Source organism: Lepidochelys kempii, chromosome 14 (genome assembly GCF_965140285.1).
Source record: "Lepidochelys kempii isolate rLepKem1 chromosome 14, rLepKem1.hap1, whole genome shotgun sequence".
Taxonomy (NCBI): domain Eukaryota; kingdom Metazoa; phylum Chordata; order Testudines; family Cheloniidae; genus Lepidochelys; species Lepidochelys kempii.
In genome coordinates this window covers 37,301,713-37,316,197 of record NC_136393.1, presented here as the reverse complement: position 1 = coordinate 37,316,197, position 14,485 = coordinate 37,301,713, and the positions used below count along the sequence as shown (strand labels likewise).

The 14,485-nt window shown below is 46.7% G+C and overlaps 1 protein-coding gene across 1 annotated transcript; it reads left to right on the top strand.

The window, feature by feature from the left end:
• The first annotated feature begins 7,932 nt into the window (after positions 1-7,932).
• On the top strand, positions 7,933-8,892 carry LOC140897788 (olfactory receptor 14A16). The gene has a single exon (XM_073310837.1). The coding sequence runs from the start codon at positions 7,933-7,935 to the stop codon at positions 8,890-8,892; it is 960 nt and encodes a 319-aa protein (XP_073166938.1).
• Positions 8,893-14,485: the final 5,593 nt, after the last annotated feature.

The following is a 14,485-nucleotide window of genomic DNA, read 5'->3' as shown; positions in this document are numbered from 1 at the left end:
CTACGAAGGGAAAAGTGCTGGTGGCGTGGAAGAGGTGAACTTCTCCATGACCCTTGGGCATATGCAGCGACAGCAGATCAAGGAGCTGTGCACTAGCTACGCGCCAACGTTCTCAGCCACCCCAGGACTGACTGAACGGGCATACCACTCCATTGATACAGGTAATACTCACCCAATTAAAGTCCAACCTTTCCGGGTGTCTCCTCAAGCTAAAACTGCTATAGAATGGGAGATGCAGGATATGTTACAGATGGGTGCAATCCACCCCTCTGGCAGTGCATGGGGATCTCCAGTGGTTCTAGTTCCCAAACCAGATGGAGAGATACGTTTTTGCATGGACTAAATGCTGTAACTCGCCCAGACAACTATCCATTGCCACGCACAGATGAAGTATTAGAGAAACTGGGACGGGCCCAGTTCATCTCTACCTTGGACTTAACCAAGGGGTACTGGCAGGTACTGCTAGATGAATCTGCCAAGGAAAGGTCAGACTTCACCACCCATGTCGGGCTGTATGAATTTAACATACTCCCTTTCGGGTTGTGAAATGCACCCGCCACCTTCCAAAGACTTGTAGATGGTCTCCTAGTGGGATTAGGAGACTATGCAGTCTCCGACCTTGACGATGTGGCCATATTTTCGGATTCCTGGGCAGAACACCTGGAACATCTACAGAAAGTCTTCAAGCTCATAAGGGAGGCAGGACTAACTGTTAAGGCTAAGAAGTGTCAAATAGGCCTAAACAGAGTGACTTACCTTGGACACCAGTGGATCAAGGAACTATCAACCCCCTACAGGCCAGAGTGGATGCTATCCAAAAGTGGCCTGTCCCAAAGTCAAAGAAACCGGTTCAATCTTTCTTAGGCTTGGCCGGTTATTACAGGCGATTTGTACCGCAATACAGCCAAATCGCCACCCCACTAACAGACCTAACCAAACAGAAACAGCCAAATGCTGTTCAGTGGGCCGAAAAGTGTCAGAAGGCCTTTAACAAGCTTAAAGCGACACTCATGTCTGACCCTGTACTAAGGGCCCCAGACTTTGACAAACCATTCCTCGTAACCACAGATGTGTCCGAGCGTGGTGTGGGAGCAGTTTTAATGGACGAAGGAGTGGATCAAGAATTCCATCCTGTCGTGTTTCTCAGCAAGAAGCTGTCTGAGAGGGAAAGCAACTGGTCAGTCAGTAAAAAGGAACGTTAAGCCATTTTCTACGCTCTGGAAAAGCTACGCCCATATGTTTGGGGACGGCGTTTCCACCTGCAAACCGACCATGCTGTGCTACAGTGGCTTCATACCGCCATGGGAAATAACAAAAAACGTATTCGGTGGAGTTTAGATCTCCAAGATTTTGATTTCAACATCCAACACATCTCAGGAGCTTCTAACAAAGTGGCTGATGCACTGTCCCGTGAAAGTTTCCCAGAATCAACTGGTTAAAATCGTCCTTGAGATGTGGAAAATATTGTTAGTCTTTATATACTTGTTAGTAGATTTAGAGGTGCATGTGTCTTATTAACTCTCTTTTCTCCTAGAGCTCCAGAAAGAAATCCCAGAAAGCATTTCACCCTATCTGTGATTTGGGGGACGTGTCATAAATATAAAGGAAAGGGTAAACACCTTTAAAATCCCTCCTGGCCAGAGGAAAAACCCTTCCACCTGTAAAAGGCTAAGAAGCTAGGATAACCTCGCTGGCACCTGACCAAAATGACCAATGAGGACCAAAATGACCTTCTGCGGAAAAGGAACTAGGGGTGACAGTGGACGAGAAGCTGGATATCAGTCAGCAGTGTGCCCTTGTTGCCAAGAAGGCCAATGGCATTTTGGGATGTATAAGTAGGGGCATAGCGAGCAGATCGAGGGACGTGATCGTCCCCCTCTATTCGACATTGGTGAGGTCTCATCTGGAGTACTGTGTCCAGTTTTGGGCCCCACACTACAAGAAGGATGTGGATAAATTGGAAAGAGTCCAGCGAAGGGCAACAAAAATGATTAGGGGTCTGGAACACATGACTTATGAGGAGAGGCTGAGGGAACTGGGATTGTTTAGTCTGCAGAAGAGAAGAATGAGGGGGGATTTGATAGCTGCTTTCAACTACCTGAGAGGTAGTTCCAGAGAGGATGGTTCTAGACTATTCTCAGTGGTAGAAGAGGACAGGACAAGGAGTAATGGTCTCAAGTTGCAGTGCGGGAGGTTTAGGTTGGATATTAGGAAAAACTTGCCTAGGGAAGTGGTGGAATCTCCTTCCTTAGAAGTTTTTAAGGTCAGGCTTGACAAAGCCCTGGCTGGGATGATTTAATTGGGGATTGGTCCTGCTTTTGAGCAGGGGGTTGGACTAGATGACCTCCTGAGGTCCCTTCCAACCCTGATATTCTATGATTCTATGAAGAGACAAGATATTTTCAAAGCTGGAGGGGGGGCAGGCGAGAAACAAAGATTCTCTCTGTGTGTGTGTGATGCTTTTGCCAGGAACAGAAAAGGAATGGAGTCTTAGAACTTCGTAAGTAATCTGGCTAGATATGCGTTAGATTCTGTTTTGTTTAAATGGCTGAGAAAATAAGCTGTGCTGAATGGAATGTATATTCCTGTTTTTGTGTCTTTTTGTAACTTAAGGTTTTGCCTAGAGGGATTCTCTATTGTTTGAATCTGATTACCTTGTAAGGTATTTACCATCCTGATTTTACAGAGGCGATTCTTTTACTTTTTCTTCTCTTAAAATTCTTCTTTTAAGAACCTGATTACTTTTTTCATTGTTCTAAGATCCAAGCGTTTGGGTCTGTGTTCACTGATGCAAATTGGTGAGGATTTTTATCAAGCATTCCCCAGGAATGGGGATGTAGGGTTTGGGGAGGATTTTTGGAGGAAAGACGTTTCCAAGAGGGCTCTTTCCCAATTATATATTTGTTAGACACTTGGTGGTTGCAGCAAAAAAGTCCAAGGCTAAAAGGTAAAATAGTTTGTACCTTGGGGAAGTTTTAACCTAAGCTGGTAAAAATAAGCTTTAGGGGTCTTCATGCAGGTCCCCATATCTGTATCCTAGAGGTCAGAGTGGAGAAGGAACCTTGACAGGGTGACAGGGCATGGATCACTTGATGATAACCTGTCTGTTCATTCCCTTTGGGGGACCTGCCATTGGCCACTGAGAGAGGACAGGATACTGCGCTGGATGGACCTTTGGCCTGAACCAGTATGGCCATTCTTATTGTCTTATGTTCTTAGAGCATAGAGCCCGCTGAACATTGAAAGAGACAGGACATCACACCCCTCTGTTCTCCCAGTCCCCCTATCAGTCATGTCCCCTCTTCCCACTGTCCCACCCCTCCTCATCTCCTGACCCCCAACTCATCTCCTACCCACCCACCCTTTCTGTCCCCCACTCCATAATCACCCCTCCCCTAGCTGCCCCGAAAAGCCTTCTCCCCAATTCCCACCCCCATCATCCTCCCCTCCCAGCAGGTAAGTGCATTTCAGAAATTGGTTCATCACCTTCTAAATATCCTGTGGTACCCAGGTGATTTCCCCACAATTCAAAACCCTCAGACAGAGCCAGGTACCTCCTTATTCTATTCTTAGGTTCAGATTTCAGCTCAGGGTTAGATCTGAACTCAAAGTGCCCAGATGGCATGCGGGTTTGTCAGCCACTACTGGACATTCCCCCTTCAAGGACTCACAGCCTGTGAGCCAGAGGTAGCTTTCAACCAGCTCATCCTCTCTCCATACACGTGCACAGCGTAATCCATTTAGCGCAATTCCAAGCACTTCGAAGGCTGACAGGCCTAACTGAGAGCTAAACCCTTTGGCTAATAACGCTATCACTTTATTTCCTCCAAAGAGCTGGTGAGTGGCCCTTGAATACTGGAAATGCTCCCTGCTATGAGGATCTGAGCCCTGGTTTGATCTCTGTATGGGCACAATAAATGAGCACCAAAACACATCAACGTTAAGAAAAGTTAGAAGTCACTTCTTTCCAGTCAATGGGGCTGATTCCCTCTCACTCACCCTGATGTAAATCAGGAGTAACTCCATTGGACTCAGTGGGGCTGATTTCTCCCTCCCTCACCCCAGGGTAAGTCCATGGTGTTCCAATGGAGTATGTCTGGTCTCAGGAAGAAGAGATTCAGGTCCTTTGACTCCAGCCCCTGCTGAGGTGTGGCCCTTTTCTGTGTGGTCCTGGGCCCTTCAATCCCAAATCCCCTGGGGCACAGCCCTTCTCTATGAGATGTTGGGACCCTCAATCCAAGAATCCCCTGGGGCATGGCCCTTCTTTATGGGGCGCTCTGCCCTCCAGCCCCCACTGACCATAGTGTCTCCTCCCCCACTTTTCTATCCCTCTGCCCCCTGCTGCAAACCCTGCACCTGGTGAATCTCAAGGAGACCCCCTGATACCAGAGTGCCTGCTGTACCACGCCAAGTACGGCATGACTCGGTACCAGGAGCGGGGCATGCTGGGGTGGGAGTGTCCAGTGCCCTGGGTCTGACTGGGGCCAGCAACGGATGCTGCGTCACCCACAGCCTGGAACAACTGAGGCGGGATGAGGAGATCTGCCTCCACTGCAGCAGCTGCAGCCTGAGTCTGAAAAAAGCCTGAGATAATGGCTCTGGGAGAGGGGAACTGCCCCAGGCATCTCCATGGGGTTTGAACTCCCAGCCCCACTGCTCTGGAGCACCCCACCAACCCCACCCCAGCAGGGGGCTCTCTATGCAGGGGGAGGGGAAGAGCACAGCAGTCCTGACCCCCTCACCCAAGCACACACCCTGGCTGCGGAGGTAAGGACTGGGGGTACCATGACTGCCCCCTGCCTGTCTGTGGGCACCTAGCCGATCCCAAGGGATTGGGGGAGACTCACCTGCTCCTCTTCTGGGACAGAGCAGGGTTCCATGCCATTGGCCCAGCCTCTCTTTGAAGCCTCCCCCCACCCCGTGCATGCCCCTGGAGTGTCTGAATCCAGCCCTGAGAGTCAGCAGAGCTTTATGGGATGAAATGTGCCTCTTTCCACAGGCTCCTAAGAACAGCTCGGCTCAGAGCTGTGACTCTTGGAGGGACCAGCACCAGCTGCTGAAGAGGGAGGGAGAGGAACGCACTCAGTGGACAATTCTGCACTGACGTCCGTGTCAGGGATGTTCCCTATGAGTTAATGGCTGGCTGGAGACCTACACCATGGCAGTTTAATTCATTCTGTGATCTAATGTAACCATGAAGGCTCTGGTGATCCATGCCAATGTCTCACCCTGCTGGTCATTTTATCTCAGCAATCCCTTGTGGCAGTGAGTTCCCCAGCTTAGCTGTGTGCTGGGCAGAGGCCACCCTGAAAATACTGTTCAGAAAAGCGGCAGGGCCAGGCAGAGGAAGGAGGAGAGTGGGGAAGGAAGGAAGTGGTGTTCAGGGCTTGCCAATGGGGAGAAGGAGGAGAGAATGGGCAGGTATTTGGAGCCAGGGGTGAGTGTTGTTCCCTGGGCCTGGGGCCATGCCAGGGGAGTGGGGCTGAGCAGAGGAGAAGACTGGTGGTAGAAGAGGGGACTGGTGGGCAGAGGGGTTAAACAGGGATCTCTGAGGAAGCTGAGTCAGGAACTCTGGGTGGGGAGTTGGCTCTTGGCCATGGAAGGGGGAAATCTCAAAGAACTAGGGCTGAGAGGCTCTGTGGGGTGGGGGTTGTGAGAGGGGTGGGAGAAGATTAAGGGCTGTGGGTGTTTGCTTGGGGGTCTGGGCTGGGTGAGGGAGAAGGAGGGAAACACTCAGGGTCTAGAGCAGGGGTTGTCAAACTGGGGGTCAGGACCCCTCAGGGAGTCACGAGGTTATTACATGCGGGGTCGTGAGCTGTCAGCCTGCACCCCAAACCCTGCTTTGCATCCAGCATTTATAATGGTGTTAAATATATAAAAAAAGTGTTTTTAATTTCTAAGGGGGTGGGGGTCATACTCAGAGACTTGCTAGTTGAAAGGGGTCACCAGTACAAAAGTTTGAGAACCACTGGTCTAGGGTAAGATGAGTTCATTGGGTGAATTATGGATCATCTCTAACCAAAAATTTTTGAATTTTTGATCCAGTCTCAATGATTATCCCCCAGATTTTGGTAAAGAGAGGCACAGAGAGTTGAGGTAACATAGCTGCATAGCTGGGCTTAGATCACAGGAATTCTTAGCATCTTGAGCTCCTTTCTCTAGATGCATGGCTGTCGGAGGTGAAAGTAAGCCGGTCCTGTCCGGCATACCAGCAAGAGCCCATACACCGGACCAGACCGGCTTCCCTATGCTGGCGATTTAAAGGGCCTGGGGCTCTCAGCAGTGGACCTCAGGCTTTGTTCTGATCCAAACACACTGCGCAGTTAATTTTTCCATGACACTGCTCCTTTGCCAATCCCAGGCATGATTTTCTGAAATTCAGGAGAAGCCCAGGCCTTGGAAGTTAATGAGGGAGACAGGGCCAGGATTACAAAGGGGTTTAGGTACCTAAAGAAGGAGATAGCTGCCTATTGGGATTTACAATAGCATCTAAGCAGGTTACACTCCTTACTCCCACTGAATGACCATGGGACTTAGCCACCGAGCTCATTTAGGAGCATTGATAAATTCCCATTGGTGCCTGTCTCCATCTTTGTGATCCTGGCCCAGAGATAACACAGATGCTGGGCTGGAATCAGGGAATGCTGGGGGAGATCATAGGCCCCAAGCTATGTGAGGGTCGGACTGGAGGGACAGAATGGCTCTCTTGGCTTCATCAGCTAGGCATCTCTGCACTTGCCTCTGGGCCTCTGCTGCTGAGCTGTGCAGAGCTCCAGGGAGTGAGTCCCACCCGCCCTTAGGAAATAGACATGAATAAATTACCTTCCTGCAGCATCAGTCCTTTAATGCCAGTGATGCTCAACGCCAGCTACACACAGCTCATCTGCAGAAAGCAACAGGTTTGAGTCTAGTTCTGGCAGTGCAGTCTCAAAATGAAGGGGGAAAGAATTCTCAGATGCATGTGCTTTTTGCTTCTAGATTCTGGTACATAGATAGATATTGACCAAAGAATCGTAGTGCTGGATGACTGATTGGATCATGCATTGGGGAAAAATCCACAAAGATCAGCACAGTAAGTTTGCTTTTTCAATTAACGAGGTTTGGGGATGAACATAGAGGGAAAATTAAGAGGATAAATATGAATTACAATCTGAACTCGTTAAGACTTTTACTCTCAAATTAATCAGATGCCTACTGCTGATTGGAATTTTTCCACCCTTCAGGAAAATTTTGACTTTTAACTGAAAACCCCAAATCCATTTCTTTCCCCCTTCAGTTTTCGGCAAATGAAAACTTTCTGCTGAAAAGTGGATTTTTTTAATCAAAAAAACAAAAATGTTTGTGTTTGAGTTTTCAGTTTCTTTAGTGAACAATCCAAAAATGTTTGGAGAAAAGCAGACAGATTCTGAGATTTGTTGTTGTTTAGCTGAAAACCCAGTCTTGATTAAAAGAACACAGCTGAAAATTTCCAACCAGCCTTAAACTTCAAATAAATTGGAGAACATTAATATTGCCTGATAATCCCTTAATTTCAAACCATTTATTCTATAGCATCTGTGGGATTACTCTTTCAAAGGGATAGTTGCGAGGAGGTAACAACTGAATAACCGGTAAAGTTGACAGCTCACAGACTCTGTTTTATACAGAGTCTTGGGCCAAATCGTCAGATGGGGTAAAGTAACAAAGCTCCATTGACTTTAAAGGATCTGACCCAATTTACAATAGTGTGATAACATGACTGAGTGATTGTCAGAGGTGAGGAGCACTGCCAACACCTAGTCATTGTAAGTGACGAGTTCTGTGCACCTTTGACATTCATATAATGAGATATTAGAGAAAGGGGAATCAGGGCAATTCCCTCTGTTGCGCTAATCCTGACCATGGTCCTTCTCATTCCCCCTGCAGCCATCACACAGTGTACTGAGGAAGAAAATGTCCAACCAAACCACCATGACCGAATTCCTTCTCCTGGGATTCTCTGATGTTCCAGAACTGCAGATTTTACACTTTGTGGTGTTTCTAGTGCTTTTCCTGATATCCCTGCTGCCGAACCTTCTCATTTGCACAGCCATAGCCCTTGACCGCCACCTTCACACCCCCATGTACTTCTTCCTGATGAATCTGTCCATCCTAGACCTTGGCTCCATCTCTGCCACCATCCCCAAATCCATGGCTAACTCCCTCATGAACACAAGTTCGATTTCTTATTCTGGATGTGTTGCCCAAGTCTTTCTCGTCGTCTTCTTCACTTCAGCAGATTTTGCCACACTGACCATCATGGCGTACGATCGATATGTCGCCATCTGCCAACCACTGCACTATGAGACAGTGATGAACAGAAGAGCTTGTGTCCAAATGGCAGCCAGTGCCTTGATCAGTGTTCTTCTCTACTCTGCAGTGCACACTGGAAACACCTTTGCAATATCCTTCTGTGGAGACAACATTGTGGATCAGTTCTTCTGTGAAGTTCCCCAGCTACTCAAGCTCGCTTGCTCTGATTCAGAAATCAGTGAAGTTGGGTTTCTCATCTTTAGTGTGTGCTTAGCCTCAAGCTGCTTTATTTTCATAATTGTGTCGTATGTTCAGATCTTTACCACAGTGCTGAGAATCCCCTCTGAGCAGGGCAGGCGTAAAGCCTTCTCCACCTGCCTCCCTCACCTCATTGTGGTCTCCTTGTTTATTTGCACGGGGACCTTTGCCTACTTGAAACCCACCTCCAGCTCAACCTCAGGTCTGGATCTCGTGGTGGCTGTTCTCTATTCTGTGTTGCCACCAATGATGAATCCGATCATCTACGGCATGAGGAACAAGGAGCTCAAAGGTGCATTGAGTAAACTGATAGTTTGGAGGTTATTCTCTAAGAATAAAATGTCCTTATTTCTCCTTCAGTAACAATTTCATTCTGTGTTTTTTTATAAATATAATCAGCTGATGATATTATCGCCTGCATGAGAAAATACTGTGCAATCTGTTTATGCAGAATTGGGTATTTACACTAGGAAAAATCCAGACAAACATGACTCTGAAAAATGGAGTTACTATAGCTTTAGACCAATGTAAATAAGATCGGAATCTATCTATCATATACTGCTACCCATCACCATACTATCTGAGCACTTTGCCCATAAAATCAGTAGCCAAAGCAAAGTCCGTAGTGAGATCTCTGGCTCTTCCTGTTTTGGGGGATAAAATCTCTGATTGAGGTATCAATGCATTTGTTCTTTGTGCTTTTTGTTTGTTTGTTTGTTTGTTTGTCAGATTTTTAGCATTTTTTTTTGGCTTAACTGGTTGGTTGGTGGTTTGTTTTGTTTCTTTGTTCCAGGAAGTTGTGGAGGTGGGAAAGCCTGGGGAGATGGTGAGTGTTTGGTTTGACAGGATTTTCAATGTTTGTCCTCCCTTGGAAGTGTCACTATGTCATCTCTTTGATGGGGTTTTCTGAGCGAGCTGAAGGTTTGCTCCCCACAATGATAAAAGGGTACAAAAGAGGTTTCTGCTTGGCTGAGTTCCTGATGAAATGATTATGTATCGACTGTTGGGGTATTATTGTATTATTAATGATGTTAGAGAAATAACAATCTGAGGTAAGCATCTTTTCTATTATTTTTACCTATTGAATATGTAAAAACGGTGTCATTCTTGCTATGGTGAAAAGGGTGTTTTGAAGAGAAACTTTTTCCAGAGTTTCCTAAAGAAAACCTGACACAGGATAATGAGGTCAGATTTGTATTCCATGGAAGACACTAGGGTTTAGCCCATCACTTCAAGGAGATCAGGATTTGGCCAATAACCTATATACACAAGGATTCAGATTTGGCTGACAGCACCCTGAAGAAAGTGAGTGTGACAGAGAGGTCAGGGTCTGATTTCCCAACTCAGCTAGACCAGCACCAATGCAGAGTAGACCCAATGACATCACACGTTTACTGCTGATGCGGTTCTGGCCCAAAGTCACGGGGCAGCACTCAGTAGTGACATGAACACTGGTGTAAGCTTCTTGTCTGGGGTCATTTTGTTCTAATCTTGGTGTAGATGGAAAAGTGCCATCATTTACACTGATCTGGTGTTCCATACGCCTTCCCGTGTCGATCTACTCACATCCAAACTGAGAAAGGATCTCAGAAGCTGGCCAGTGATTAGTATTAGGATATCATCTTTGTGCATGGTTGTGTACACTGCATATGTGACAGAGAAAAGCAGAGTATGTGATTAGATAGAGAGACAGACAGACAGGACCTTCCTTGTCCTAACACACAACCTCATTTTGTCATCATGATAGATTTCTATTTGATTGTGAATTATGTTAGCTAGCTAGATAATGAATAATCTATGGAAATTATTGTGCAAATTATTGTGCTTCTTTTCCTGTTAACGATTGTCTATGTCCAGATCATGATTTTCTTATAAGGACTTCTTATTAAACATTATTTAACAAAGATTTTTATGGCGATCTCTTACTCTAGCTGTCATTTACAAACAGTTCGTTGTAAAATACTCGGTGTTTGACCTTTGAGCTGTTTTGACAGGATACATTTTTAACATGCTCTCTTTTGCTTCTGTGAACAAATGAAAGTATCACACTGGGGATCCTTAAAAATCAAGGAGCCAATCCTCAGATGGTTTAAATTGTCATAGCTCCATTGAAGTCAATAGATCTCTGAGAATTTTCACCAGCTGAAGATCCGTTCCAAACACTCATGGGTATGAATTTAAAATTCACTCCCTTTGAATATTCTGTACAAAGACCCTGATTCACAGCCACTTCAGCACATTCTTATGAGTGGCCCCATTGAAGGTTGAAAGGTAAACTCATGCTGAAGTCCCTGTTGAATACGGGTTAGGATTATGCCAAGGGCTGAAGGCTAACAACAAACTGGTGTCAGACCCTGACACTGTCTCCATTTCTCTCCTTTCCCAGTCAAAGAAAGCCTTACAATTGGTGCATTGGAATTACTCTCCCCTTCTGGGGTCTGAATTATTAACATAAACTAACAATTATTATTCACCAAATCCAAGCTGTCAAGGCTCTGGTCTCTGCAGCCTCTGTATTCATGCAGCCTTTAACTGGTGTCTTTAGAATGGAGCAGCTTGAGACTACAAAGAATGGGACTGTGTTGATGGTTGGTGGGCGCATGAAATGAACTGTTTGTCTGTCTATCCCTCTGTATATATACATGACCCCCATCTCAGTCGTTTGATTAATCATATATTTGGTTTTCTGCAGAGGTGTATACTCTCACATCTAGAGGGAATATTCAGGGGCAGTTCTGTGCTTAGACCAGGGTGATTTATGAGATCTGGAATCTCTTCCTGCCCCAGCCACATGTTAGCTATGCAACCTGAGAAGAGAATCATGTCTAGTCTCTCTGTACCTCAGTTTCCCCATCTGCAGAAATGGGGTAAATACTGACCTGCCTCAGCCAGAGTCAGTGAGGCTGACACAACTGATGTTAGTTGTTCAGAGGTGACAGATTGTGATACCTTCATATTGAACGGGACCTTGTTCTGTAAATTATCACAATGGTTTCTGTGGAATTGCTCATGGAACAATTGAAATGACAATCAGTAAATCGAGCATAATGGGCTCAAAGAATTGGCTTATTATTAATTATTATTATTATAATATATTTATTACAAATTAGAATAAGAGCAATGCCTTACCTCTTTTTCAGAGCTGGTCATGAAACAAAATATTCTGAAATATTGCATATCAATAAGGAAAAATGTTTTTTTAAATAAGGTTGAAACATTTCATTTGGACGTTATCATTATATCATATTATATAATATTACGTTATATTATATGATAGAGGAAATGATATAGAGAAAACAAAATGTTTCAATCTTATCAATTTCCTCTGGAAAATTTTGACAAAATCAATGCATTGCAGCTAAACATTTAGATTTTGTTGAATTAGCATTTTGTTATGGGGAAAACATTTACCTCAAAATTTTCAACCAGCTCTACTTTTTGTTACATCTCTCTTCATAGCTATTTACAGTTGTTATATTTCCTGGTAGATCTGTCGTCACATCCTCTTGGATTCTGGTAATGTGTTCATACTTTAGATCACGTGTGGTCAAACTATGGCCCTTGGGCCGAATCCGGCCCATTAGGGCTTTGGAGGCGGCACATGGGATTGCCAGTCTGTGGCGCAGTGGGGCTAAAGCAGGCTCGCTGCCTGCTCTAGTCCCCCGCCGTTCCTGGAAGCGGCCAGCACCACGTCCCTGCGGCCCCCACGTGCCGCAGCTCCCATTCTTTGGGAACGGGGAACCACGGCCAATGGGAGCTTCGTGGGAGGTACCCGCAGGCAAGGGCAGCGCATGGAGCCCTCTGCCCCCCGCCCCCTGGGCCGCAGGGACATGGTGCCGGCCACTTCCAGGAGGAGCGCGGGGCCAGGGCAGGCAGGGAGCCTGCTTTAGCCCCGCTGCGCACTGCTGCCACCCCGGAGCCACTCAAGTTAAATGGCGCAGGGCTGGAACCTGCACCCCAAACCTCTCCTGCACCCCTCACCCCAACCCCTGCCCTGAGCCCCCTTCCACACTCTGCGCCCGCTCCTGCACCCCAACCCCCTGCCCTGAGCCCCCTCCCACACTCCACACACCCTCCTGCACCCCAACCTCCTGCCCTGAGCCCCCTCCTGTACCCCAACCCCTTGCCCTGAGCCCTCCCACACACCGCACCCCCTCCCACACCCCGCACTCGCTCCCACACCCCAGCCCCTTGCCCCAGCCCTACATTCATGGCCATGCATGCAAGTTCCCCACCCAGATGTGGCCCTCGGGCCAAAAGGTTTGCCCACCCCTGCTTTAGATTCACCGAGCAGGGCAGAAAACTCTGTGCTGATTAGATGGAATTCTAGGGGTAAATCAGCATAGCTCCATTTACTTCAAAGCAGCTTTGCTGGTCTGCACCACCTCGGGACCTGCATAGTGTGTCAGTTAGAATATAGTGTAGTCAATCTGTTCCTTATTAATTACAAGTCAGAAACTGCGCATCCTTATTGGAGAGGGAGGGAAGGTGGGATGGTTAAAGGAATGTGAAAGAGGATAGAATTTAAACAAGTAACTTGTGTCCAAGTGAAATCTATCCATTGGTCTACTGGTCTATGTATCTATTGGTGTATCTGTATTTTTACTGGTCTGCCTATGTGTCTGTCCGTCTTTCTGTTGGTCTATCTGTGAGTCTATTTGTCTAACTGAAGGGCCCTTTCCAAGCAGTCCTGACTGCTCACAGAGAAATTATGAAATTTGGGGATGATTCTTTCTCTTGAGACATTTTTTTTCCATTTTCTGGCGACATCGAGAATATGGAAATGCCAGTCAATCCACACAGGGATTTTGGAAGGACCCTCCATGAGATTTGAACTTGGTGACATGAAGAGAGAATTTGCTCCTATGACTTTTGGGGAAGATTTTCAAAGGCACATGTGGCATTCAGGCTCCCAGACACTTTAAAATATTTAGGTGCCTAACCCCACTAGAAATCGATGGGAGTTAGCCACTCACATACCTTTGGGGATGTGGGCCACAACTCCTATTGAATGTCCTCGGGAATTGAGTCCATAACTTCCACGTGTGCCTTTGAACATCTCCTCCTTAGTTCCTGAAATGGGTCATTCCTTCACATGTTATCTAGATATTTATTGTCCCCCCACAGATGAAATATGCAGAAGAATCAAGATGGGGGAACCTCACTGTGGTGACTGAATTCACTCTACTGGGATTGTCCTACCACCGCGAGCTGGGGGTACCTCTGTTGTCCATCTATCTGTTATTTTACACCATTACCCTGACTGGGAACATCCTTCTCATCACCATCACCATGGACTCAGCCTTTCACACCCCCGCGTATTTCTTTCTCCGGGTCTTATCCTGCTACACCTCGGTCACTGTCCCCAAGATTCTGGTGAACTTCCTCTCAGAGGACAAGAACATTTCCTACATGGGCTGTGTTGTACAAATGGATTTCCTGCTCTTCCTTGGGGCCTCTGAGGGATTCCTTCTGGCCGCCATGGAGTATGACCACTTGTCAGGATTCCCCCCCCCCCATCCACTCTGAACTCTGTGGTACAGATTTGGGGACCCACATGAAAGACCCCCTAAGCTTATATTCTACCAACTTAGGTTAAAACTTCCCCAAGGCACAAATTCCTTCCTTGTCCTTGGACAGTATTGCTGCCACCACCAAGTGATTTATAGAAAAATTCAGGGAAGGGTCACTTGGAATCCCGATCCCCAGAAAATATCCCCCCAAACTCCTTCGCCCCCCTTTCCTGGGGAGGCTTGAGAATAATATACCAACCAATTGGCTAGCAATGTGAGCACAGACCAGACCCTTTGTCTTTAGGATACTGAAAATCAATCAGGTTCTGGGACTGGCTCTTTCTGGGTCTCTGGGACTGGATCCACTACTGCTGTTGCAGACGTTGGCATGTGGTCTGGGTCCATCACCTCTGACTGGGTCCTGGTAGAAGTTTCCATAACAG

Excerpts from the sequence above, each read along its gene's own strand:
- LOC140897788 (XM_073310837.1), top strand. The coding sequence starts at position 7,933 with ATGTCCAACCAAACCACCATGACCGAATTCCTTCTCCTGGGATTCTCT.